We start from the raw sequence: 23,415 nt of genomic DNA on the forward strand, positions 1-23,415 counted from the left end.
CCTGTGTCTAAGTGGCGTTGTGGGTTGCCAGGGAGGAGGTGACTTGCCCACTTAATCCCTTTGTTCTTCTTTCCACCCGGTGTATGAGTATTGCCAAGCTTCTGTTGTGGCCCTTGACGTCTGGACTTTTCAGCTTAGCGTGGAAGGCCCTCCCTGCCTCTCTAGGCTTCCCGGCTCTTGCTGTGCAAGATCCTCTCCATCCCATTCTGTCTACCACAAGCTGCACTCCTCAGGACTGCACGCTGCTTGTCAGTGCTCTCTGTCTTGACACGGGGAGCTATGTGTCTGCAGTAACCTTCCTCTTTTGTTGAATTCAAACCTTTCCTCCCTCTGATTTTGCAAGAACTGTGCCGACCCAGGACATCAGTGGGCCTCAGGAAGGAAGGCTGGATTTGCTCCCCCTGCCCCAGGAGTGACCCCTGGTCCTTACCCACTTCCAGGGACTGTTTGTTGCTCCCTGTGTGGGGTCCTCATCATAGCCTGGCCATATTGTGCCACCATGAGTTTGGTCTCTCCACCATGATGGTTTTGCAGCGAGGGTGTGGTCAGGGCTACCTTACTGCCACTGGTAGTCAGGAAGACCCAGGAGGTCACCAGGCCTGGATCCTTCCCAGGAAAGCCACACCCTACAGGGGAAGAATATACTCTCGGGGAACAGTAGCTAGGATACAGAACAGAGAACAGCAGGCGCCTGAGGTCCTTTGCTCCTGGCCTTAAGGGGCCCAATGTGAAGTTCCCAAGGACCAAAAGAAGGGTGTTCCGGGCCTGCCAGGGTCTCTCTCCAGCTGTGCAAACAGTTCTTGCAAAACGCATCTTGGCCCCTGCCACACCATTTGTCCTGTGCAGTTTGCTTTGGCTCTCCCCCAGCCTCAGCTCTTCATCCCTTCCAGCCTGGCTTCCCAGGCCTCCTGCCCCAGTCTACTGGGGCTCTGTGTGAGCCAAACCCAGGCCTCGACTAAACCAAACACAAAAGAAAATGAGAGATGTGGGTTCTGTTAGACCTATTACCTGATTGCTGTGGGTATCAGGTCAGAGAGCAATTCTTACCTTTGTGGTGAGCATTTAACCTATTATTCCTGTCTATTATTATTATTATTATTATTATTATTATTATTAATTTTCTGTTTTGTTGATAGTGATTGAATCACAGGCTTCATACCTACTAGGCAAATGCTCTACTAACAGAGCCACACCCTAGCCCTTATTCACTCTTTTTAGTTAGCAAACATTTTGTAGAACTGTTTCTTATTGGTCAGGCAGTCTCCTGAGCACTTTAGAAACATCCGTTTATTTGAAAAGTACAAGTGTCATGGCAGTGAATATCATCACTAACTCTTGAAGAAATGGAGCACTCAGTCTGAGAAAGCCAAAGTTACTTGCTCAAGTACACATGGCTAGTGAATGGTGCAGCTGCCTTCACGAACGGCCTGCCTGCCTGCCTGCCTGCCCCCGGATTGCGAGCTTGGGACCATTCTGTGACAGTGCCCACAGCATTGCACAGTGTCCCATGCAGCTTGGGCTCCCATTCCTGGAGGCTGTCTTGAAAGGTAGAGAGAGCACTGGACTGGGAATCAAGAGACATAGGTTCTAATCTAACTGCCATTCCCACTGCTCTGTGATTCTACACAAGATTCTGTGATTCTTGTATCTTTGGGTCCTCCTGGCAGCCACATTTCCCCCACTCAGTGACGGCTTGGACTGAATGCATTGTAAGCTCCCCTGTGCTGCCAGAGCACAGCCGTGGGGGAGTGGTAATACACTAGGCAGAGATGGAGTAACAACTGTTAGTTAGCATGTCAACCAAGAGACCAGGATGAAGGATCAGAGTCCTACTGCCCAGGGATATGCTTTGTATTTCCAGATCCTTCCATCAGTGAGTATACGCCTGTGCTGTGTACATATCCTCACTCACTCACCGTAACCTTTCAATTCTTTTCTAGTTATAGAAGGCAAAGGCCTGATGAGCAAAGAGCCTGGCGCCTGTGATCCCTACGTGAAGGTATCTGCTAGGACTAGAGGCTGGTGTGAGGTACTGAGGAGCCATGTCTCTGAGTAGAGTCTCAAGGCCCTAGCACACCTGTGGGTTTGGGGCCTGGGGTAGTGGCTACTACCTCATTTGCTGGGTCTCTGGTCGTTTATGAGGTCCTATGCTGGCCTAGACCCTTGCTTTTTGACTGGCTTGTTCCCTAGGGCTTTAAACAAGAGCTAGACTCTTATGGGTGATCTTGGTGATCCACATAGTGGGCCCTGTGACCATGCTGATGACTGACACACTAGCTTCCTTGTGGGCAGCAGCGTCTTTGTCCCCTTTCCCACCAAAATGAGGCAGAACCTAGTCAAACTTGGGCAGGAGAGTGGAAGGGGTATCTCTGAGGGCTGCAAGGTCTTTCTGGGTTAGACCCTTGCAGTGAATGCAGTGGACCACGGGGGTGAAGGATACAGGAAGCCAAAGGCCAGGGACATCCCAGAGTGTGGCAGCCAAGATGCCAGGTGCAGGCCTGGTGCTCTCTTCCCTTTACTTCCTGAAGCCCTTCCTGCCAAGAGCCAGAGAAACAGGAATAGGCTGGCTGCCTGAGGCAGGGGAAAAGGAGTCTTGTAGTGAAAGCATGGCCTTGAGGCTTCCTGGGGAGGGAACAGAATGCCCAGAGGCTTCTGGGGGACTTAGAAGGGAGGAGCCTTTGGCTTTGGGGAAATCGTCTTGGTTGAAGCAAGAGTAGAGATGATACAGTGATACTCTGTCTCAGCAGACCTATACCTGCCTTCTTGGTACCACCACCACGACTCCCTGTCCTGGTGTCCATCCCATTGGCCCTTGTTTGTGATGGGGACTCTGCTCTGTCCTCTTCACAGGATGCTTTGAAGAGCCTTGGGAAGCTTTTAGTTTGGAGCCACAAAGAGCTGGCTGCCAGGCTTAGGTGATGATATGGCTCTGTGAATGCCTAATGTTCTCACTTTCTCACTCAAGATCTCTTTGATCCCGGAAGACAATCAGCAATGCTGTCAGAAGACGCAGACCATTCCAGACTGCAGAGACCCAGCTTTCCACGAGCACTTCTTCTTGTAAGAGTCAGGAGCAGCTCAGCTCACAAGGGGAGAGGCAGGGAGGTTTTGTCTGGAAAGATCTCTGTTTGCCAGATCTAGACTCAGATCTAAGCAGAAAAACACAGTGGCTTCTGAAGGATGCCTTTGTTTTCTCCATCCAGTGTCCTTGCATCCCTGGCCTGGGCCCAGCAGTAAGGCATGCAGCAATAACATCACTTGGCTGGTTCTCCTAACTACAGTCACTAGGGCTGGCAGCCCCCCTGAAGAGTAGCCAGTTTCCCACTGTGCCTCTGGCCAAGTTTTCATCTTCAACAGAAGGAATTTTCCGAGCTGAGGGGTGCTATTACCTGCTCGCCCCCCCTTTTTATCTAAACTCATTAACCTCCCTGAGCCCCAGCTTCCTCATTTGTAGAATGGAGTTAATAATAGTTCCCACCAGGGGAGCTGGGGACTCTTAAGCGGGACATGGGTCAGTGCCCCTCAGAGTGGGAGCTGCTGCTGCTGCTGTTGTGATTACTAATATTTCTTTCCCCCATCTCTGGGCACTCTGGGGCCAATGGGAAGGTCATGGACATTTAGTCTTTTCCTGTTAGTGAGAATGAATCATAATATTTTGGTTTCCTCCTCACTTCATGACATAATTTTGCATATTATGCAAAATTGGACAATACGGGTGAACAAAAAGGAGAAAATAGAAAATACCCCGAGCCTTCCTGCTCACACGGATAGCCTCGCTGCATTTCTCGTCAGAGCCCTTCGTTCATGTGGGCGTGTACCTCTGTGTATGTTTATAAGACAGGATTGTTTCATAATGGTGTGTCCCAGCCCTCTTTTAGTCCTTAACAATATAGTATACACTCTATTGTGCACGTGAGGACTCTTCTCCCACACTATGGCACTATATTTAGCCGTTTGTACATTCCTTCTCAACTGTTGAAATCGTGGCCAGTTCTGTGAGCCCGGCCCAGAGCTGGGCCCTCCTAACGCTCTGCTTTGCTTCCTAGCCCTGTCCCAGAGGAGGGTGATCAGAAGCGTCTTCTGGTGACCGTGTGGAACAGGGCCAGTGAGACCAGGTGAGGGGACCTGCTGAGCTAGACTAAGAACCTTCCCTGGGTTGGGGTGCCAGCATGCAGTAGGGGAGAAAGGCCTTTGGGATAAGTAAGTGGCAGTGACTATACAGAGTTGTAGAGGCTGGCGCCCTGAGACCCTATCACATGGAAGAGATGAACAAGGGGAGGCCAAGATGCCATGGTCAGTGAATATTTGTGAGCTCTAGGTATCAAAAAGGCAGGGCTTAAGCCTCCCCAGGGATGCCAACTGGCGTACATGAGACTCTGCTCTGGAGGTGCCCACTGTCCCAGGAAGGGACATTAGGCATTGTCCGGAGATAAATTACGGTGACAGCATACACATAAGCCAGTTCCGTGTGACTCTGTGCCCTGTTTTCACTGGGCCTACTTTGCTCTGAATCACCACTGTACCCAGTGCACACATGTCATGAATACTAACCTCACAAAATAGAAAGGGGTGAATGAAAAAGAGTAAGTGTGGGAAGGTGCCTGGGAGGCCTTCATGGGCAGAGAGTAAGACAAGGAGAGAAGGAAGGGGCATTCTGGGCCAGGCATGAGTAAGCAGAAAGTCATGAGGAAGCAGGGCTGGTTGGGGTGGCCTCAGGCTGTCATGAAGAGGCCTGGTTTTAGGCGTGCAGAAGTTTTGCAGGGTGGGGGGGGGATATCGAAACAGGCTGATTTTATAGGTGGGGGGAGACAAAGGAGGCAGCTGTGGTTCTGAAAATGAGAGGCAGCTGTTGAAGTGTGGGGCGGGGTGCAGTAGGCAAGTGTGAGGATTGGCTGCTAAGGAAACGGGCAGGAGCAGCATGGGGCTCACTTCACAAAGGCACTATATGAATCTGGGAGACCTGGTCACTAGTAACATTGTCTGGCAGGCATAGAATAGAACTGAATGAACTGAATTCAAGGGCCCATGTGAGTGAAAATCAGCTCAGCTTTCCAGCCTAGACCTGGAAAATGTTTTTGAGGTTGAATGCTTTTTGTGTATGCACCGTGTTGGAGATTAAACCCAGGGCCCTGCACATACCAAGCAAACATTCTACAGTTGATCTATGTCCCTAACTCCTGGATTCTTCTTAGAAACATAAATCCCAGTAGCTACTATGCTCTTTTAGGGGTCCCATTTAACCTTGAGAATGAAGAGTTTTTGTTTTGAGGGAACCTACTGTTCATCACAGAGTGATGCTCACGGTACTACTCACCTCATCATCCATTTTTTCATTGTCCACTCAGCTGCCGCTTCCTGGCAGCCAACAGTCTAGGTGCTAGCACTCACGAAGCTCTCTGGAGGGGAGTGAAAGAAAGAGACTTGAGGGTATGGGTGGGGAAGAGGGTACCACACCAATAACAGGTGCCCCACCTGCGGGTGCTGAGCTGAGTCTAGCCAAGAATGCGTTATCTCATGTGTGCAGGTTGTGCTAAGTTTCCAGAATTGATGACCGAGCCTCAGGGAGGTTAGACCTTGCTTGGGGTCACCCAAACAGTGGCTAGTGGAGCTGGGAAGAGAAGACAGACAGTTGTATCTAAGTTCTGTCCTTATCATTTATTGCCTCCTGGCTCCAAAGGACAGAGTGGAGAGTGTGGGTTTGTGAAGTGAGGTGGTGTCTAAGGACTTACCAGTGTTTGGGGAGGATCAGGTGCAAAGCAGGCCTCAACAGAACTGAGATGGAGTTGGCGTAGGCCCAGCCAGGTGGATCAATAGGTCCTTTAGAGAAGGGTGGTCCTCTTTAGAGAAGGGTGGTTTTTTTTTTTTTGTTTTGTTTTTTGTTTGTTTGTTTTTTTGTTTGTTTGTTTGTTTGTTTTTTAGTGCTGGTGGTCCTCTGTCCCAGCTGGACATCAGAGTCTCCGAGGGCACCTGTGTAGAAGAGCACAGGTTCCCAGGAACCACATTAGATGGCTTAACCCACATCTCCACGAGCAGAAAATGGAGGTCTACACTTAAACAAGGCCCCATGATGAACCAACCGATGAAGCCAGTTTGGTGTTTGGGATGCTGTTTGGCCACTGGGGACATACCTGAAGACCCTGGCAAGAGAGTGCAGATACTTGCTATAGGTCTAAGATTCGGGAAGGTCTTTGGCAGGACAAGGTGAAAGAGAGAATTGATGGGAGCCATATTTGAATGGGGTACTTAGCTGTGCGAACAGGAGGAAGGGGCAGATATACCTCTTGGGTGGTTGGTGGTGTCACCAGCAGTGTGTGAAAGGGAAGGTGAGATGCTGGTGTCTAAAGCATCTCTGAGACAGTGGTGTCTGCTGGTAGTGCATGTATGGAGTGGATGAAATGGACCATTCAGGACACACTGAGTGTCAGGCCCTGGCTTTGAAGGGTCAGTAAACTGCATCAGAAGCCCTAAGGGAGCCTGGAGGGGTGTCAGAGAAGCAGAGGGATACTCAGCAAGCTCCTGGTAGAGGTGAGGGCTGGAGCTCAGCCTTCCATGGGAAGCAGGCAGGCAGAGCTGCCAGGGGAGCCGGCAATGCGGGTCACGTTTTTTGGAAGAGAAAGTAAAGCTGGGGAAAGTGAGTCAGTCCCCAGCGAGGCCGCCTGATCAGGGCACTGTCTCCACCAGTTGCCTATTTTGGGAAAGTGAGATTCGTATTAAATAAAACACAGCCAGCCTCGTGGTCAGAGCCCCAGCCCTAAGCTCAAGAGGGCTGGGGCAGGCTCAGGCAGGCCTGCCTGCAGAGCAGATGGAGCCTGTCAGCGCCACGCTGGCTGTTCTCAGCCTCCTAGGGTTCTTAGCCGGCTCTTCTTTATCGACCAGAGGAGGCCTCTGAGCAGACAGACAGCAACTCCAGGAAACACAGGCTCTGCCAAATGCTCCCAAATCAAATTGTGTTTCTCTGAAGGACAGACATACAACTTACCGATGTGAAAGCCCATCATGGAAGGTGGGAGGCAAGTTTTCTGAACTGTTCTCCATTACAAAGCATTTCCCATGCATTATCTCATTTAACGCAGGTTTGGAGGGGTGAGAATTATGATTGTCTTTCTCTTGAAAGGCCTCTGAAGGCATAAGACCTTGAGGTTATATTAACAAGCATTTATTCTGCGTGAACATTAAGCCCATGGCATGCCTTATCTAATTTAATCCTCACTCTGCTCTTTTATGGGAGAGGAAACAGGCACAGAAAGGTTCTATAACTTGTCCAAAGTAACACAGCTGGAATGCAGGAAAAAAAATCAGCTGCAGATCCAGGAAGTGAGAGAGCAAGTCCGTGCTTGTTGTCACATCACGGTGCGCTGGCCCGCCTCCCGCAGGTGACAAATGATGACCCCAGAGCCGTTCCCCTTCCCTTCCAGTGGCTTGCTCCTCCAACCTTGAGATGTTCCAACACATGTAGTGTGGCTTTGTATGAACCAGCCAGTCAGATGTGCAGTGGGCACATTCTGCCACCTGGAGTCAGCAAGAAGGAAAGAGCCTCCTAGTGGTGGCTGTGGATTCCCACTGGAGACGGGAGGGTGTACAGAGAAGTCCAGGCGGGGTTGGGGAGATGGTGGCTTAGTGGTGAGAGCACTCTCTGTGTGAGCATGAGGGCCTGAGTTCGAATCCCTAGCACCGACATGAGAAGCCAAGCGTGGCAGCACACAAGCCTGTTACCGCCAGCACAGTGGCGGTCAGAGACACGAAGATGAATGGGTTTCTAGTTGCCTGCCTCACTCTAGCTTCAGCGAGAGACCTTGCCCTGAGGGCATGAGGTGGAGATCAACAGAGCAGGATACCTGACATGGTCCTCTGGCCTACGTGCGTGTATACACCTGTGCACAGGCACCACTGATCACAGACACACGGCATCCTGGGGAGGAGCTGTGGATGTCAGCGTATGTCAGCACCTTGGCAGGAGCTGAGGAGAACCACTGAGCCTGTGAAGGAGAACCACTCTCCCTGGCTGGGCCACTGTGGGCCAGCCTTTCCTCAGCTCCGGGCCTCAGTTTCTTTGTCTGTAAAATGCAGGCATCTCTAAGGTGGCTTTTTTTTTTCCAGTTTCAAAGTTCTGTGAATATTAAAAATTATAGCTACCTTCATAAAATAGTTTGATAAGCTAAACTAAACAAACTATAGACCTTTTTAAAGATATGCAAAGCTAGAAGGCGGATATCAACCCCCAGAGACTCACAGCCCCAGTGCATCTGTTATCAAAGTGTGGTTGACCGTTCTCTCTGCCCACCCACTTGCCCCTCCTCCAGTGGACCGCTTTCAAGCAAACCCCACTGCATGTCTTATCAGAAATATATATATATATATATATATATATGACAGTTTCTCAAGAAACAGAATTATAAAGACATAGTCACACTCAGAAAATGGTAGTCCATCTAATTCCTCAGGCACTTTGAACACAGAGCTAAACTGTTTGGAGGCTTATTGGATAATAAGCAGAAAGGCAAACTGAAGTTTATAGTATTGTTTAAAGCACTTTCTGAACTTGTAGCCAGAGAACAGCCTTGGAGAAAGATGTAATTGTTCCTCTGAAAGACAGACATTTGACCCATCAATGCAGAAAACTGTTGTAGATGGGTATTAATGGTGTTTTAAAGTTCTATACATATATATGATATAAAATTAAAGGATGCAATTGTCTATGGTAAGTCACTGCATCTATGGAAGGTCTGCTTTGCCGTGTGGCAGGCCCTGCCCTCGGTACTCTAGGGACAGCCCCTCCTTTACCCCTTTGACAAACAGGATCTCCGTGCCAAGTATAGTAGCCTAACATTAGAAAGCTTGTGACCAGTGATGGGTAAGTAGCCCAAAGAAAAAAAGTGAATAGAAAGTCATGGACTCAATTTAAGGCATCAAACTAGAAATAAAGATTACATTATATAACCCTGTGATACGAAATAGTTCAAGGCTCTTGAATGAGCAGATCAGTGTGCCTTCCCCAAAACATAGCACTTCCTGCCTTGCAGGAGGCTGACCACTGTCCTGCCGTGTGCTCCCTAAAGTCACCTCTGAGCCTCTGTGCTGGTTGGTCCCCTCTCTGAAACGCTGTCCCTCTCATCCTTTCTGGCTCTGCTCCTGCGACCTCCTGCAAGCCTCCCAGCCCCAGCTGCCTCTTGCGCCTTCCCAATTTGTTGCCCCGAACTGTTCATCTGTCAATCTCGATCCATCTTGTGCCAGGCTCTGTATTGCCGTCTTGAACTGCCATTGAAATTCCTGCCTATTTGTCTTGTTTCCTTCATACTGGGGCTTCTTGCCCAGTGCCTGCCAACCGTGGGCATGATGGATTCCCCCATTTATCAAGCCTTTGCTGAGTGCAGAAGCCTGGAGCTGAAGCCTTGGCAATCAGTAGTGACCAAGGCGTGGTTCCAGAGCCTCTTCACAGAGGGAAGTTGCCAGCCTCTCCTGCATGGGCTCAAGTTGGTAAGCTGGCTGGTACCTTGCTATATGCCAAGGCTGCTTATATAAGCAGTTTTTCCTCCAAAGGGTTTTCAAAAGCAGCCTTCAGAAGTAGCTAATTGAAGAACACTCAGAGCGAGGTTCCTGCTTGTGGACATTAATTGTGACAATTTACTCTGCCTGAATGATCATGAAATCACTGGAGGCCCCTTAGCAGGAAGCAAAGCTCGAGGGAGGCTATTAACCATTTAGCATTCTCTAAGCACCAGGGAATAAAAATTCCACTTACAGCAGAGTAGGGAGAGGCAGTGTTTATTACAGCTAAAGCCCCAGCCTGGAGATGGGAACATCTGCAGCGGTGGCCAGCATGAGTGCCGAGTGTGCATCACCTCACTACCAGCCAAGGCTCTCCCAAATGTGCTGATGAGAACAAACTTGCTAGGAGCACGTTGGTAGAGCCTGCAAAGGCTGTCTTTGACTGGCGGCTATCTGGGTGATTGCTTCTTGGGGGCAGTCTCACCTGCTAGTGCGGCTCTGACCCCTTTCCAGGAGGGAAGAATATTTATTTAGAACAGTGGGGCAGGAAGGTGAAGGGATGTCTTATTTGGGGGGACTGCGTTATCCTCCTTGAGCAAGTTATTAATGATAGGAGGGGACAGGGAGGAGGAGGAGACCATGAGCCACAGCTGGAGAAGTAGCCAAGTGATGCTGTGGAGAGATAGCTGGATGAACTTGAAGGCCCCAGTCCTGTGGCCGTGGTTTAGAACTTGAATAGGTAGGTGGGTGGCCAGTGCTGAGGACCAGTCCGCAGCGTCTGTGTCCTGCCCCTCACTTGACTTGGCCGCCTGGGAGAAGCTAGTTTTGTTATGCTTAAAGCTATCAGGTGGCAAGCTGCCACCCTTTCCGGAGAATCCAAACAATATGTATTTATGGAGGCTTCTTGACCTCCGCTTGACCGTGGGTGGGTGCCTTGCAGAATCCCTGGAGAGCTTTCCCCAGGCTCCAGTGCCCAGACGCTGCCTTGAACCAGTTTGGTTTGGATCTAGGCATGAGCTCTACAGCTCAAATCTCAGGCAGGTTTTGGGGCAGCTCTTTGATGCTGTACTCTTCAGAGTTGCCTCCCGGGCCTGGCCCCTGTAGAGCAGCCTCCTGGGAGGTGTATCTGCGGGGAGTTTACTGTTCATCTTTGCTTTATCACTGTGCCTCCAGGACAGACAAAATCCTCCATCTCCGTGGGCTCTACAGACAGTGCGAACTGGGATGCCAGTGTTATGCTCCAGTCTAACTAGGTGTGGTGTTTCTAGATAGTAATTAGGAGCTGGAGAGATGGCTCAGAGGTTAAGAGCACTGACTGCTCTTCCAGAGGTCCTGAGTTCAATTCCCAGCATCCACATGGTAGCTCACAACCATCTGTAATGAGATCTGGTGCCCCCTTCTGTGTACATAATAAATAAATAAACCTTTAAAAAAATAATAAATAGATAGTAATTAGACCAGTCTACAAAGGAATCTGAGTTGTAGAAAGAGAAGAGAAGAAAAACAAAACCAAACCAAAACTCACAAATGGTTCAAGTATCAGGGTCAAGTAGAATGCTGTACAATAGAGGTCCTTAAAAATACATTTATACACCACTCCACACTGCAAAAGCAATGTCTGTTCCTGTGAAGATTTGAAATCAAAATTGCAAACAATCCCACCTACCACACACAGCCGTTGTTTGTCTTTTGTGGTTCTGTTTCCCATGAAACTACAGCTTTGTGTGGGTCCTTTTCTCAGTAGCAAGTTTTGGCATTTTATTAGCATTGATCGGTACCATCCTTATTAAAAGATGTTAATAAGTTCCTGGTGGCTGAACATTCTCTAGGCACTTTGAACTCCTGTTACCCAAGAAGCCCAGCTTGAGCTTTACCCGAACCCTAGTCTGACAATGTATGAGGCCTGACCTTGGCTCATGATTGCCTGTCCCACGGACAGGTCAGACAGGTCATTGTGGGTCATTGTGACTTTTGTGTGTTAGGTATGTCTGGAACTTGGTCTCCAGCCATCTGAGAACTGCTAAGGTCCTGCTTGGATGCAAGGCCAAGCTATGTGAGCTGAGGCCCCATAACTTTCTTCTTACTGCATGTCCCCAGCTGAGGTGATGGCTAAGAGTCTCTGATGGGGACAGTCCTCTCTACCTACCCAGCACCAGAACAGCTAAAACATTCAAGAACTCCTGTGGCGTCAGAGAATGCATCATCTGCCCAGGCTTAGGATGCTTGGGTTCCCTCAGAACTGACTACGAAGTATTCTGTGACCTTGGGAAGGGGACGAATGAAGCTTGGTGTCTTCCTCTGGAAACTGAGTAGAACTGTGCCACCTCACAAAGTGGGAAGGACAAAGGGACAGAGGCAGGTGGAGGTGCCCTCAGGAAGCCACATGTAGACTGCGGAACATTTGACAGAAGACTTCCTTGAACAGACAGCAGGAGACTCACTCTCTGCTCCTCTCCTAGGCAGCATGCACTCATCGGCTGCATGAGCTTCGGGGTGAGATCCCTCTTGGCTCCGGACAAGGTGAGTTTGCAGGAAGCTTCAGGAGCAATAGCCACCCTAGGCCCTGGCTCGTACAGTCATGCTGACCCTGCCAATGCTTGGGTTGAGCTGTTCCCTGTGACACATGCTGCTCCACTGAGGCAGGCCTTGGCAACCTAAATTATAGGGGGCTATTGTCACTGGGCTGGCTAAGGGTTTGGGTTCCCTTCCGGAGGGCAGTTTGGCAGCCCCTTGGCTCCCTAGGAAGTGCTGAGTCTGCTGGATGCCATGATGCCATGAAGTATTTTGTCAAGTGCCATGGGATGTAGGTACCCCTAACCTGCTCTGGGTGAAGGAAACTGGCACCCCTAGTGCCACTCTACAAGGGTCCTCCTGATCTGTCTTCTGGGTGCAGGAGGGGGCAGCACTGGCATTGATGCTATCCCTCTCAGATGGGGCTCATAGGACCCTTCCTTTGGGTCACTGTTGCTTACCTGCCCTTTCTAGGCACTGCAGCCCCAAACCAGAAGCTCTGAATAGGGATGGGTACACTTCTTCTCCACATCTTGAAAATGTCCTCGTGGCCTGTTTTGTGTCCCTGCCACATAGCTTTGTGTCCTGGAGTGGAGTCACGAGATGGCTGTGTGGAGGTCCTTCGGGTCTCCTGGCTGCAGCCTTGGCTTCCATCCCCTCGGAGGACTGAGAGAAGGTGCTCCTCGTGGAGACTGCACAGAGGCCTTGAGTATCTGCTTTTGTGGCCTTTTCCACTGCTCTTCACTCTTATCTTTTTGTTCTGTAAACATGAATTTAATGAGCACCTACTGCTGTTTACCAGGCTCAATATTAGGTACCTCCAAGAGCCTGGCTGGAGGCAGGAGGCAGGAGGCAGGAGGCAGGAGGCAGGAGGCAGGAGGCAGGCAAGTCCATAGTTATTCTCCAGGCTAAGAGGCCCAGGGAGAACCAGTTCTGTCCAGAGCATCAGGGAAGGCTTCTTGGTATAGGTGGTAGCCTTGGGCAGGAAGGCTGGACCATCAGCATCTGAGGGATGATATCCAGCTGCAGGTTTTGTTGTTTGTTTTGTTTTTGAGGGGTTAGTGGTACCTTGACCTGTTCCCTCTGCCTCTTTGGTCTGACTATATCCTTCCTTCTCTCACAACAGGAGATCAGTGGCTGGTATTATCTGCTAGGGGAGGACCTGGGCCGGACCAAGCACCTCAAGGTGGCTAGGCGGCGGCTCCAGCCCCTGAGAGGTGTGTACAAGCCCCTTGAAACTCCCTGACCCTTAATGAGTGAAGCATGAATCTCATCTCCTTGGGGCTTCTTTCCAGCTGCTGTAGGACCACAGGCTGCCCCATGCCCAGGACATTATTCCCATATGATGAGCTTTCCTCAGAGTTTGTGCCACCTGGCTTCACACAGATCAGTCCCCTGCCTCACTCACAGAAGCTTCGTTACTTCCCAAGTGTCTCCTTCCCAGTTTCTGTATCTCATCTGTGATGCCTTGCTGACCTTGGGGATCTCACCTCTGCAGGCATGGTTTTAGGGTCTGCCTTAAGCCTAACTCCAAGCTCAGGGCTTGGATTTCATGCCCCCTCAGTCCTGTTCTTTCCCTCACAGCCCTGGCTCCTGAGCCTCTGCTTGCTCCGAGCCTTGGCATCCTTCTCTCTGGAAGCCAAGAATGGCCGTGACACTCTCACCCCTGGCGGGTGCATGGGCCCTCCTGCCCATAGGAACTTTCTGACTCAGCTCTATCACCTTCCAGATATGCTGTTGAGAATGCCCGGAGTTGGGGACCCTGAGAGTGGGGAGAAACTCCAGGTAGGTGGGGCCATTCCTGCTGGGACTGGTGGAACCTGGGCATGGCTCCAGGGTCTCTGGTTCCCTCTTGACCCAGGAAGTGGCTGTGAAAGAGAGGTAGCATTTGATGTTTGGAACTCAGCAAGTCATGCATTGTGAGGGAGGACTCTTGGCTTGCCTAAGGTGTGTCATTGGAAAGGTATGTCACTGCCCTATATGTAGTTATTCATGGCCTTTGCAAGGGTAGGAGAGATCCAGGAAACACAGGTGACTGGATCTTGCAGAGTTTTTTGACCCCTAGAAACAGAATCCTGCCTTCCCCCAGGTCCCCAGAACCCCTGTTTCTCCTAGGACCATGGCCATGCCATCTTCACAGGCGAGGCCTGCTGGGGTGGAGAGTAGCCATGACTCTGAACCTGAAAGGTATGGGTTTCTGGCTTCCTAACAGCTTTGAATCTGAAGAGGAACATTTTATAGGGATGTGGAAGACCTGTCCAAAGTTCACTCAGTTCTCAGTTTAGAGAACCTGTCATGATGAGCCATGGTTTTCTTTAACGAGGAGAAGGAAAATCAAACTCCCGGGGGCGAATTATCCCCTTGGTGCTACTGTGAGCTAACTCTACCACCCCACCTTACAGATAAGGGGACACACAGATCCATGGGTTATATGTCACTGTGGCCACACAGCCAGCAAGAGGTAGACAGTGCCTCTGAAAAGGGTGTGCACTGTGCCATACTGTCTCTGAGAAGACATGATGTGGGCATGCTCCTTGAGCAATCTAGGAAACCTCTCCACTGGCTGCACTCATCCGTGCCCTCACACAAGATGGGGTGGTCATACACACCTGCATGGACCCCAGCCTGGCACTGGGTTCTGGGAAAGAGCCTTGGTTCAGCCCTTGTGGAACACTGTTGAGAATATCACTGCCCAACATAGTATCAGCTTGCTGCCTGTGGCTTCTGAGCATTTGGCTGTAGCAAGAGAGCCTGAGGAATTGAACTACAGCTTCTATTTCACGTCAGGTAATTTCAGTTTGCCTCGTACAAATGTCTAGCTCCCATTATAGTGCTAGGGTAACTTGCCAGATGTGGTTCCTATGGTTTCACATGGAGTTTAAAAGCTTCCCTTAGCTTCAGGGATAGTTTCCAAAGATCTTCCCCCCACTGTCTGTGATGGAGAGTGACTATGGAGCCACTCTGGTCATATGTGGGAATTACTTGGACATCAACATTGTAGGTCTCCAGGTGGTCTGTGAAAGACCCACTTTGTGCTAGATTCTGCAGACTACCCCATGTCCCTAAGGCTTCTGTTCTCAAGTGCATTGGATTTGGGGACTGATACACCCGAAAGGTATCTATAGTGCTCAGCAGAGACAGGGATTGGCAGAGGTTTGGGAAAATAAGAGTTTGCTTATTCGAATCCATTTGAAAGACATAGAGATGTAGGTCACCTACCTGTGATCACTTAGCAACCAAAACCAAGGGACTGTCTCTGTTCTAGTAACATGAGTGAGCGGATGGGCTTTCCCAGGGGCTCCTGAGAGGGCAGAGGGGTCTGGGCTCACTCTGGGCCACTCACAAGACCTGATCCTGGAACTACAAGGAACTTGACTGCAGGGCCTGGGTTCTAACCTGGCATTCAGCTGTAGCCACTCTCGGCTTCCATTTCTTTGTTGTTAAGATGAGGAGGGTGGTGCCCCCGTGGCTGGGATCCCACTTACACATCTGGGTGCCATCAGCCCTTCTACACAGCCCACTTTTGTGAATGAAGAAGCTGACTTTTTAAGTAGCTCCGGAGTGCCCATCAATCTCCAGATGTTTTGTGGTCCCTGACTTGGGTACGGACGGTGTTTAGGCCGTCCCGGATTGTCCCCACTGGGTTAGTCCACAGGATTTGCTCCTGGGGACCCTGGGATTGGCAGGGAGGTGTGCTGTTACAGAGCAGCAGCGTGTGTTTTCTGCTTGAGTTTCTCTCTCGCAGGCGGTGAGGGGTGTTTGTGAGAACACTGGACTCACAGAGTGGCCCAGGGCAGAGAATGCAGCCAGAACAAAGGCGCCCTCTCCCCGCCAGGCCCGAGGAATACTAACTAGTTGACAGGAATTTGAATATAAAACTCTCTCCCTTCCTTGTCATTCTGAGGTTTCAGGAAGCCTTCGGGCTTATCTGCAGAGGCACACAGCACAGACAGGGCTCGGGGAGGTGAGAGGTGATTTCCTGCCATTCTTCTGTGGGGCGGGCTTCCCAGGGCGGTCATGCCAGGCTGACGGGGCGCAGTGCGGGCTCCCGCGGCTGGGGGGAGAGCTGGGTTTTCATGGGGAGGCAGCTGAGGCAGGATCCGCAGCCATGAACCGCTTCAATGGGCTCTGCAAGGTGTGCTCAGAACGCCGCTACCGGCAGGTGGGTGCCTGGTTCCTCTGGGGTCCTGTGTGATTTGGGGAGTCAGGGATGGGGGCTCATCCATGTAGAATCTCTCTCTCTCCACGAGGCCTTCTGTGCCCTCTTCTGTCCCCTGCAGGCACATTTTGATATGTGTGTGGGGGGGTCTGAGGCAGAGGCTGGACACATGGCCTTCTCTGCTACCTAACGCCCATGTTACAGGCAGCCGAGGCCAATTCTGTGTGTCCTAACCACTGGCTGGCACCCTTGATGAGATGATTTAGCTGAGTTTTTGTTTTTATCATCTGGGAAGGAAGTGATTGTTTTGTTTTTGTTTTTGTTTTTGTAAAAAGGCATGTCAAATCTGAGATTGCCAATGGCTTTTGGGCCAGGAATTTGAGGGACTCTGGGGGGTAGAGTATTGCTGACGTTCCTGTCTCTGGTGGGCAGCCATACCCATGTTGTCCCTTGTGTGTGTTGGTGTGTGCTTCTGTGTGAGATAGGGTATTTTGTGTATGCATATGTTTTCATCCCTGCTGCCTTGAAGTGAGTCCACTTTGCTGAGTCTGCCTCTTAGCTCCTGGGCTGGGAGGCAGGGAAGAGGGTGACGTTCACCCCTGAGACTCTTCTAGAACTAGGCCTTTCTTTCTTTCTCTCTCTCTCTCTTTCTTTCTCTCTCTGTCTCTCTGTCTCTCTGTCTCTGTCTCTGTCTCTCTCTCTCTCTCTTTGAGATGGGGTTTCTCTGTGTAGCCCTCTGGCTGTCCTTGAACTCAGAGATTCTCCTGCCTCTGCTTCCTGGGTACCGGGATGAAAGGCGTGAGCACCACTGCTAAGATTTTCTTCCTTATCCATTAGGAATGGGTTGGCTATAAAGGCAACAGATACCCAGATTTGTGGTGTCCGAGCTGGAGGGAGCACACTAATTTTCTGATTGCTAAAACATGAAGAAGGACTTCTTAGTGTGCAGGTCACATGGAGATGCCCACGGGGTCCCTGTACCTGCCTCTGTCACTCGGGTATCCAGATGTTCCTCTCGTCCTTCCTCTGCTCTCAGGTCCTGTCCTACTCATCCCAACCTATGCTTCCTGCTTCCCTGCGGTTGGACTGAACAGTCCCCGTGGGGCGGGGTGAGCACCAGATGGCAGGTAATGAAACCCCAGGTGTCCTTGGGCTAAGGGACCAGAAGACTGGGATGTGCTGGTAGTCAGAGTGGAACCTGGCACACACATGGACGTGGAGTAAGGTGTCCCCCGCATTAGAAGCTGGGGTGCACTGAACTTGCTGTGGGACCAGGACTCTAGTCCAGCGTGGCCCCCTTCAGCTGCCACTCTTCATAGTCTCTTGTCCCCAAAACAGGAGTGACGAATAGGGACAAGCGTGCGTGAAATAAAGGATGACCCCTATAAAGTGCTTGGCTTGTGCCTGCCGCCCGTCTCCAGGGGGGGGGTCAAGAAACGCCGCCGCCGCCGGGCGGCAGCTAGGGACCGGAGTCCAGGTGTGACAGGACTTCAGAGACTAGGCAGGTGCTGGCATGGCTGAGACACAGGAGCAAGGGCACCGCTTGCCCTTGACAGGCAAGAGAAGGAACCACCCCGGGAAGGGCACCTGTCAGGAGCTGCTGAGAGTCAGACACTGTCTCCCTCCTTGAGCCCAAGGTCAGAGAGGAGGGGTAGGGGAATGTTCTCTCACTTTGGGCCTTGATTACCTTCTCTGTAAAATGGGCCTGCTGAAGCTGTATTCCTTAGGATGTGGTGATGGACAGACTCTTGGACACCACCCTCTGCATGCATGATCAGAGATCATGATGGTACGGTTCTGCCTCCATGGCAGTCCGCCGCTTCTCCCACAAAGCCAGGCGGTATTCTCCTCTCTTTATATCCCCTCTCCTGCCTGCCGCGCCTTTGCTTGCCAATGGGACGGGATTGTTCTCTGGGGTGACACTCAGGGAGGTGAAGAGGCTCCTGTCCCTGCCTGGACTAGAGCACCAGAATGTGGAAACACATTCACCTTCAGACCAGGGAGCTGGGGCTCACGCTCCAGAAAGGAGGAGTCATCCTCAGCATCCAGTGACGTAGGCCTGGGGCAGGGCTGGAAGGGCGTCTGGGTGACGTGGCCGGTGGGTTGTAAGTCCCCTGTTAGTCCCACACAGTGGCTCCCACTGTCTTCTCTGGGCCTCTCGTGGCCTGGCAGCTAGAGGTGTCTTGATCTTCCAGGGTTCCACACTCACTCCCAGCTTTGTTTAGCTTTCTTTCCACTTTGCCCTTCTCTTCCTGTCTTGGCTGTGTGTTTTCCCAGAATTCTTATGGGAACAGGGTATTTTCCTGCCCCCTCCCCTCCCCCTTGTCTGTCAGATTTCCTGTTTTATAAACTTGCTTTGAATCCAGGCCCAGGACTGGTGGGAAGCAGAGCCTCGGGGACCTTTGGTCGCCCTGGGCTCCTGCCTGCTCCCCTTCACTATGCCTGGACTCGGGGTACCATCAGGTGAATACAGGCGCCCAGCTCCAAGAGACAGCCGGCTCTGCACAAGGCTGATGCCCTTGACCTAGTCCAGGCTTACTGAACTGTTTTCTTCCTAGCCGGGAGACCTTTTCTTTGTGCCTTGTTGGGAGTCACCCGGACCTTTCCCTCTCCTAAGGGTATCTTGGGACTCCCTCTGAGGCCATTTTCTGATCTCATCATCTGGAATGAGCCAATGGGCCATGCTGCACACAGAAGCATCCTTTTTATTTCTTTGAAGATTTTGTTTTAAAAGTTTTTTTTTTTTTAAATTATGTTTATATGTGTGCATGGGTATGAGCACATGAAGGCCAGAGGTGTTGGGCCCCCGTGGAGCTGGAGTCACAGGTGATTGTGAACCACCTGACATGGAAGTTCTGGGACTAGAACTCAGGTGCCAGTACTAGCCAGAGTAGTGGCTGTGCTCTTAACCGCAAAGGCAGGTGTTTTCAACCTTGGGTTTTGACCCCTGTAGGGAGTCTAATGACCCTTTCACAGGGGTCACATATCAGATATCCTGCATATCAGATATTTACACTACGATTCTTTGCAGTAGCAAAATTATAGTTACAAAGCAACAAAGTAATTTTGTGATGGGGAGCTCACCGTAACAAGAGGGACTGTATGAAGGGGTCGCAGTGTTAGGAAGGTTGAGAACCACTGCACTAAATCATTTCTGAAGCCCCAGATGTAAACATTCTTTAGGTCAGATGCTGTCACCCCCCTAAGGGACAAGCCGTTGCTGAACTCTTGCCACCCACAGACGTGGTGTCCGGGGTCACACAGGCCTGATTGCTGTACAGTCCTGTTTTCTCCTCTGTTGCTTGTCATGGCCTACTTTTCTCTGGCAAGATTTGTGTGGGCTTGTCCTCTCTAGTAGCCAGAGGCCAGGTGCCACTCCCCAGGGGCCCCTGTCCCATGTGCCTCAGCAGTACATGCCGCACAGCAGGAGTTGGATTATAGAATGCCGGTCTGCAAAGAGTATCCGGATGGCATAACCCCTTGATGGAACTTCTGAAAGTTGGGGCTGGGGCCCTCCGATACACGTAGCCCTTTGCAGGCAGAATGAAGCCCATGGCTAGTGCTGGTTTATCCTGGAGACCTTGGCTCTGCCTGTGCCGACCTCCTCTCCGGGGAACTCTCCTGGCTGCCTAGAGGCTCTGTTCCAGCCTGCTGTGAACCCCAGCACTCTTCCCCTGACACTTGGCCATAGGCTGAGAGAGTATGTCCCAGTTTTCCCTCTCTTGTGCTCTGGGAGGATGGCCACCCGCTTGGCTTTATTTGTGGGTCCCCAGCACAAGGCAAACCCTGCGCCCAGATCCCAAGACCTCCGTGGGAAGGGAAGCTGGGCGGGAGGCAGGCAGCTGGTCTTCTGTGGGGAGAGGAGTATACAACTCAGACGGCTCTTGGGTAAAGAGCTGGGGCTGTGAGTGCCACAAGAGATCCTTTTCCCAGATCCACTCAATTCTGCTCCACATGAACTCTTAGCAGCTAGTCAGTGTCAAGATGCTGGGTCTCAGATAGGAGCAGAGAGAGACTGGCTGGCTCCTTTTCAGGTCTGGTTCCTGTGGAGAGGAAGGTGGCTGGGGGTGGGGGGGTTTAGAGGCTTCCCAGCTTCAAAGACTCTGGGGTAACTGGGCAGGGCTGTGTTCTAGATCACTATCCCGAGGGGCAAAGATGGCTTTGGCTTCACCATCTGCTGTGACTCTCCGGTCCGAGTCCAGGCTGTGGATTCTGGTAAGTGAATGGCAAAGGATGCCAGTCCTACCCTCCCCCCCAAGACAACTGGACTTTGCAGACAGTTTGGAGCTGGAGTGGGCCTCACACTGGATCAGGGTCTGGGTTTCCAAAAGGAAAAGAATAATATTTTTAAATGACCCATAGATGAATCTGAGGTTTATGAAAATAGACCCATTTGTGTTCGTTTGTTTTATCAAAATGAAAATAGGTGTTGTCTTTTTGATTCCTGGTGGTTTCTGAAGAGGAACTAAACTTGAATTGTGATGGCTGATGAAAGCCACTTACGAGTTTTCATCCTGTCTCCAAGCCCACTCTCCACTTCCTAGCTGGGTGTGGTGGCTCATACCTGTAGCTCCTGCATGCAGGAGGATTCTGGAATGAGATACTGGAAGTTCAAAGCTAGCCTGGCCTGTATCATGAGCCTCTGCCCCTCACCCCACACAAATAACAACAACACCACAAAACCAAACAAACCAAGCAGAGATAAGAAGTTAATTCAGCCAGTAAAGTACTCATCTTGCAAAGGCGAGGACGTGAGTTTGGTCTCTGGAACCCACGCAAAAAAAAAAAAAAAAAAAAAAAAAAAAAAAAAAAAGAAAAAGCCATGCATGCATAGTGGCTTATGTTTGTAATTATACTACTCTGAGGAGGCAGAGAAAGGAGGATGGTTGGGACTTGCTGGAGTAGACTATTTCATGAGTCCCAGGCCAATGAGAGACCCCGTCCCCTGTCTCAAAAAAAAAAAAAAAAAAAAAAGACAGTGCCTGAGGAAAGACACTTGTGTAGAGGCTGTCCTCTGGCTTCCATATGCATGTATGCATATGTTCTTCCTCCCTCCCTCCCTCCCTCTCCCATACACACACACACACACACACACACACACACACACACACACACACACACACACCCCTCCTCCACCAAAAAAGATATCACTTCCTCACTGTTCCAGGAGACCCTTGGAGGGGCACAGTGGTGGGTCGGGGCTGCAGCTAGGGTAAGAGGAGACATGGGCAAGGAGTGCTACCTCCAACAGCCCCCTAGTTGAGCACCTCTTTTCTCAGTCAGAGCAACAGAGAAAAGGGGCCATCTTTGCCCACTGTCACTGGGACAGCGCAGGACTCCAGGCTCTTTTCTTTGTCCGTGCAGGGGGCCCAGCAGAGAGAGCAGGGCTGCAGCAGCTGGACACAGTGCTACAGCTGAATGAGAGACCCGTGGAGCACTGGAAATGTGTGGAGCTGGCGCATGAGATCCGGTGACAGGGGGCAGTGGGCGGCGGGTGGCGTTCCTCCCCACCCAGCCCCCGGGCACACTGCCTTGCTTTACTCTGCCCCTTCTATTCTCTGCCCAGCTGTGAGCAATTTACATCGCTCCTCAGGGAATCCGCTTCTTGGCCTGGAAATGGAAGGTTCAGGCTCCGATGAATGTTGATCTCACAGCGAGCAGCAGGAAAGACTCTCTGAACAGACCCCGTGGTTCCTGCCATGGTTCCAGGGGGCCGGTTCCACTTCAGCTAATTACGCTACTGAATGGCTAAACCCTTTGTTTAAGGGTGTGTAGACAGTGCAGATGTTGCTACTGCACAATTTGAAGTTTATTCTGTAAAATATTTGAGCTCCTTGACTCTGTGGGGGTAACACTCTAACGGGCCACTTTGGTCTGCTTCTAGAATGACGACAGGAAAATTGCATTTGCTTGCTCCTGCTTGGCTTTCCTCACTTGCTCTCTGCCCTGCAGGCTTCCTACCCTCACTGACTCTGGTCTCCCCAAGTCTGAACTTCTCTGTGGAATTTCTAGGAGCTGTCCAAGTGAGATCATCCTGCTCGTGTGGCGCGTGGTCCCCCAGATCAAGCCAGGGCCGGATGGTGGAGTTTTGCGGCGGGCCTCCTGCAAGTCCACACATGACCTCCTGTCACCCCCAAACAAGAGGGAGAAGAACTGTACCCATGGGGCCCCGTCCCGTCCTGAGCAGCGCCACAGCTGCCATCTGGTGTGTGACAGCTCTGATAGGCTACTGCTTGGCGGCTGGGAACGCTACACTGAGGTGGGCAAGCACAGCGGCCAGCACACCCTGCCTGCACTGTCTCGGGCCACCACCCCCACCGACCCCAACTACATCATCTTGGCCCCGTTGAATCCTGGAAGCCAGGTATGGACAGCTGGCTGTGGAAGGGCACTGGGTCCCCATGGTTGGCTAAGCATGGCTCCAAAACAGAAAATTGGGTTGTGAGGAAACCTCTGTGGTATGGCAGTCCCACCATTCTGATGATCCATGGAACGCACTTTGGAACAGGCTGCTGTGAAGGAAGTTGAGGTCTCTCAAAGGGTCACAATTTCATGGTGCATAAAGCCTCTTTCATCCCACCTCTGCCCCTTAAGAGAACCACTGGGTTTTCCTCTTGCCTTGTGACACCCCAGGTCTGAGTGCAGCTACCTGCTGGGCTGCTCTGCCCCGTTCCTGGGACTGAAGCTGGGTCTCTTGTCTTTTCCCTTGCAGTTGCTGCGGCCTGTGTATCAGGAGGATGCCATTCCTGAAGGTGAGCTGTCCACTATGCCAAGCCCTCTCAGCCTGGGGAGAAAGCTGACGTCAGCTGAGGTTGGGCCCAACTTCCTGCCATGAGTTCAGAGGCCTTTCTAATGGAGTAGGCGTTACCCAGCGTATTGACACAGACACTTGATTCTCCTGGTACCCTCTTCCCTCACTGAATGAGTGTATAGTCCCTTAAGTCAGAACTGAGTTGGTAGAGGGGGATTCTATGAGAACCATCCAAGAGACAGATGCTGAGCATTTCTTTGGCTGTCATCCAGTGTTGCCAAGCAACCGTATCTGTTAGGGGCTGTAGACACCATGCTTGAACCTGCATGGGAAGCAGTCCTGGAATGATGAGCTGTGAGGCCTCAGGTCGGACTCAAGCTGCCTCACTTTCCCTAGAAAATAGGACCAGTGCTTCTTGCTCAGGGCCTTGTCTGGAGGATTCTGCAGGGAAACAGTTGTGTGTAGCTGCCTGCATGTTGAACGATGGTACAGGAAAGCCGTCTCTGAG

General features: G+C 51.2%; 1 protein-coding gene across 1 annotated transcript in view; it reads left to right on the plus strand.

The window, feature by feature from the left end:
* LOC118577896 (regulator of G-protein signaling 3-like) overlaps window positions 1-23,415 on the plus strand; it is a 49,341-nt gene that overhangs the window by 21,349 nt on the left and 4,577 nt on the right. The window contains exons 3-12 of the mRNA XM_036178552.1: window positions 1,941-1,999; window positions 2,966-3,060; window positions 4,047-4,115; window positions 11,946-12,006; window positions 13,124-13,214; window positions 13,727-13,782; window positions 20,290-20,371; window positions 21,521-21,626; window positions 22,169-22,520; window positions 22,869-22,908. Of these exons, the coding sequence (XP_036034445.1) occupies window positions 1,941-1,999; window positions 2,966-3,060; window positions 4,047-4,115; window positions 11,946-12,006; window positions 13,124-13,214; window positions 13,727-13,782; window positions 20,290-20,371; window positions 21,521-21,626; window positions 22,169-22,520; window positions 22,869-22,908 (1,011 nt within the window). The remainder of the gene's footprint in view (window positions 1-1,940; window positions 2,000-2,965; window positions 3,061-4,046; window positions 4,116-11,945; window positions 12,007-13,123; window positions 13,215-13,726; window positions 13,783-20,289; window positions 20,372-21,520; window positions 21,627-22,168; window positions 22,521-22,868; window positions 22,909-23,415) is intronic.

The sequence above is a fragment of the Onychomys torridus genome, chromosome 2, assembly GCF_903995425.1.
Source record: "Onychomys torridus chromosome 2, mOncTor1.1, whole genome shotgun sequence".
NCBI classification, from domain to species: Eukaryota; Metazoa; Chordata; class Mammalia; order Rodentia; family Cricetidae; genus Onychomys; species Onychomys torridus.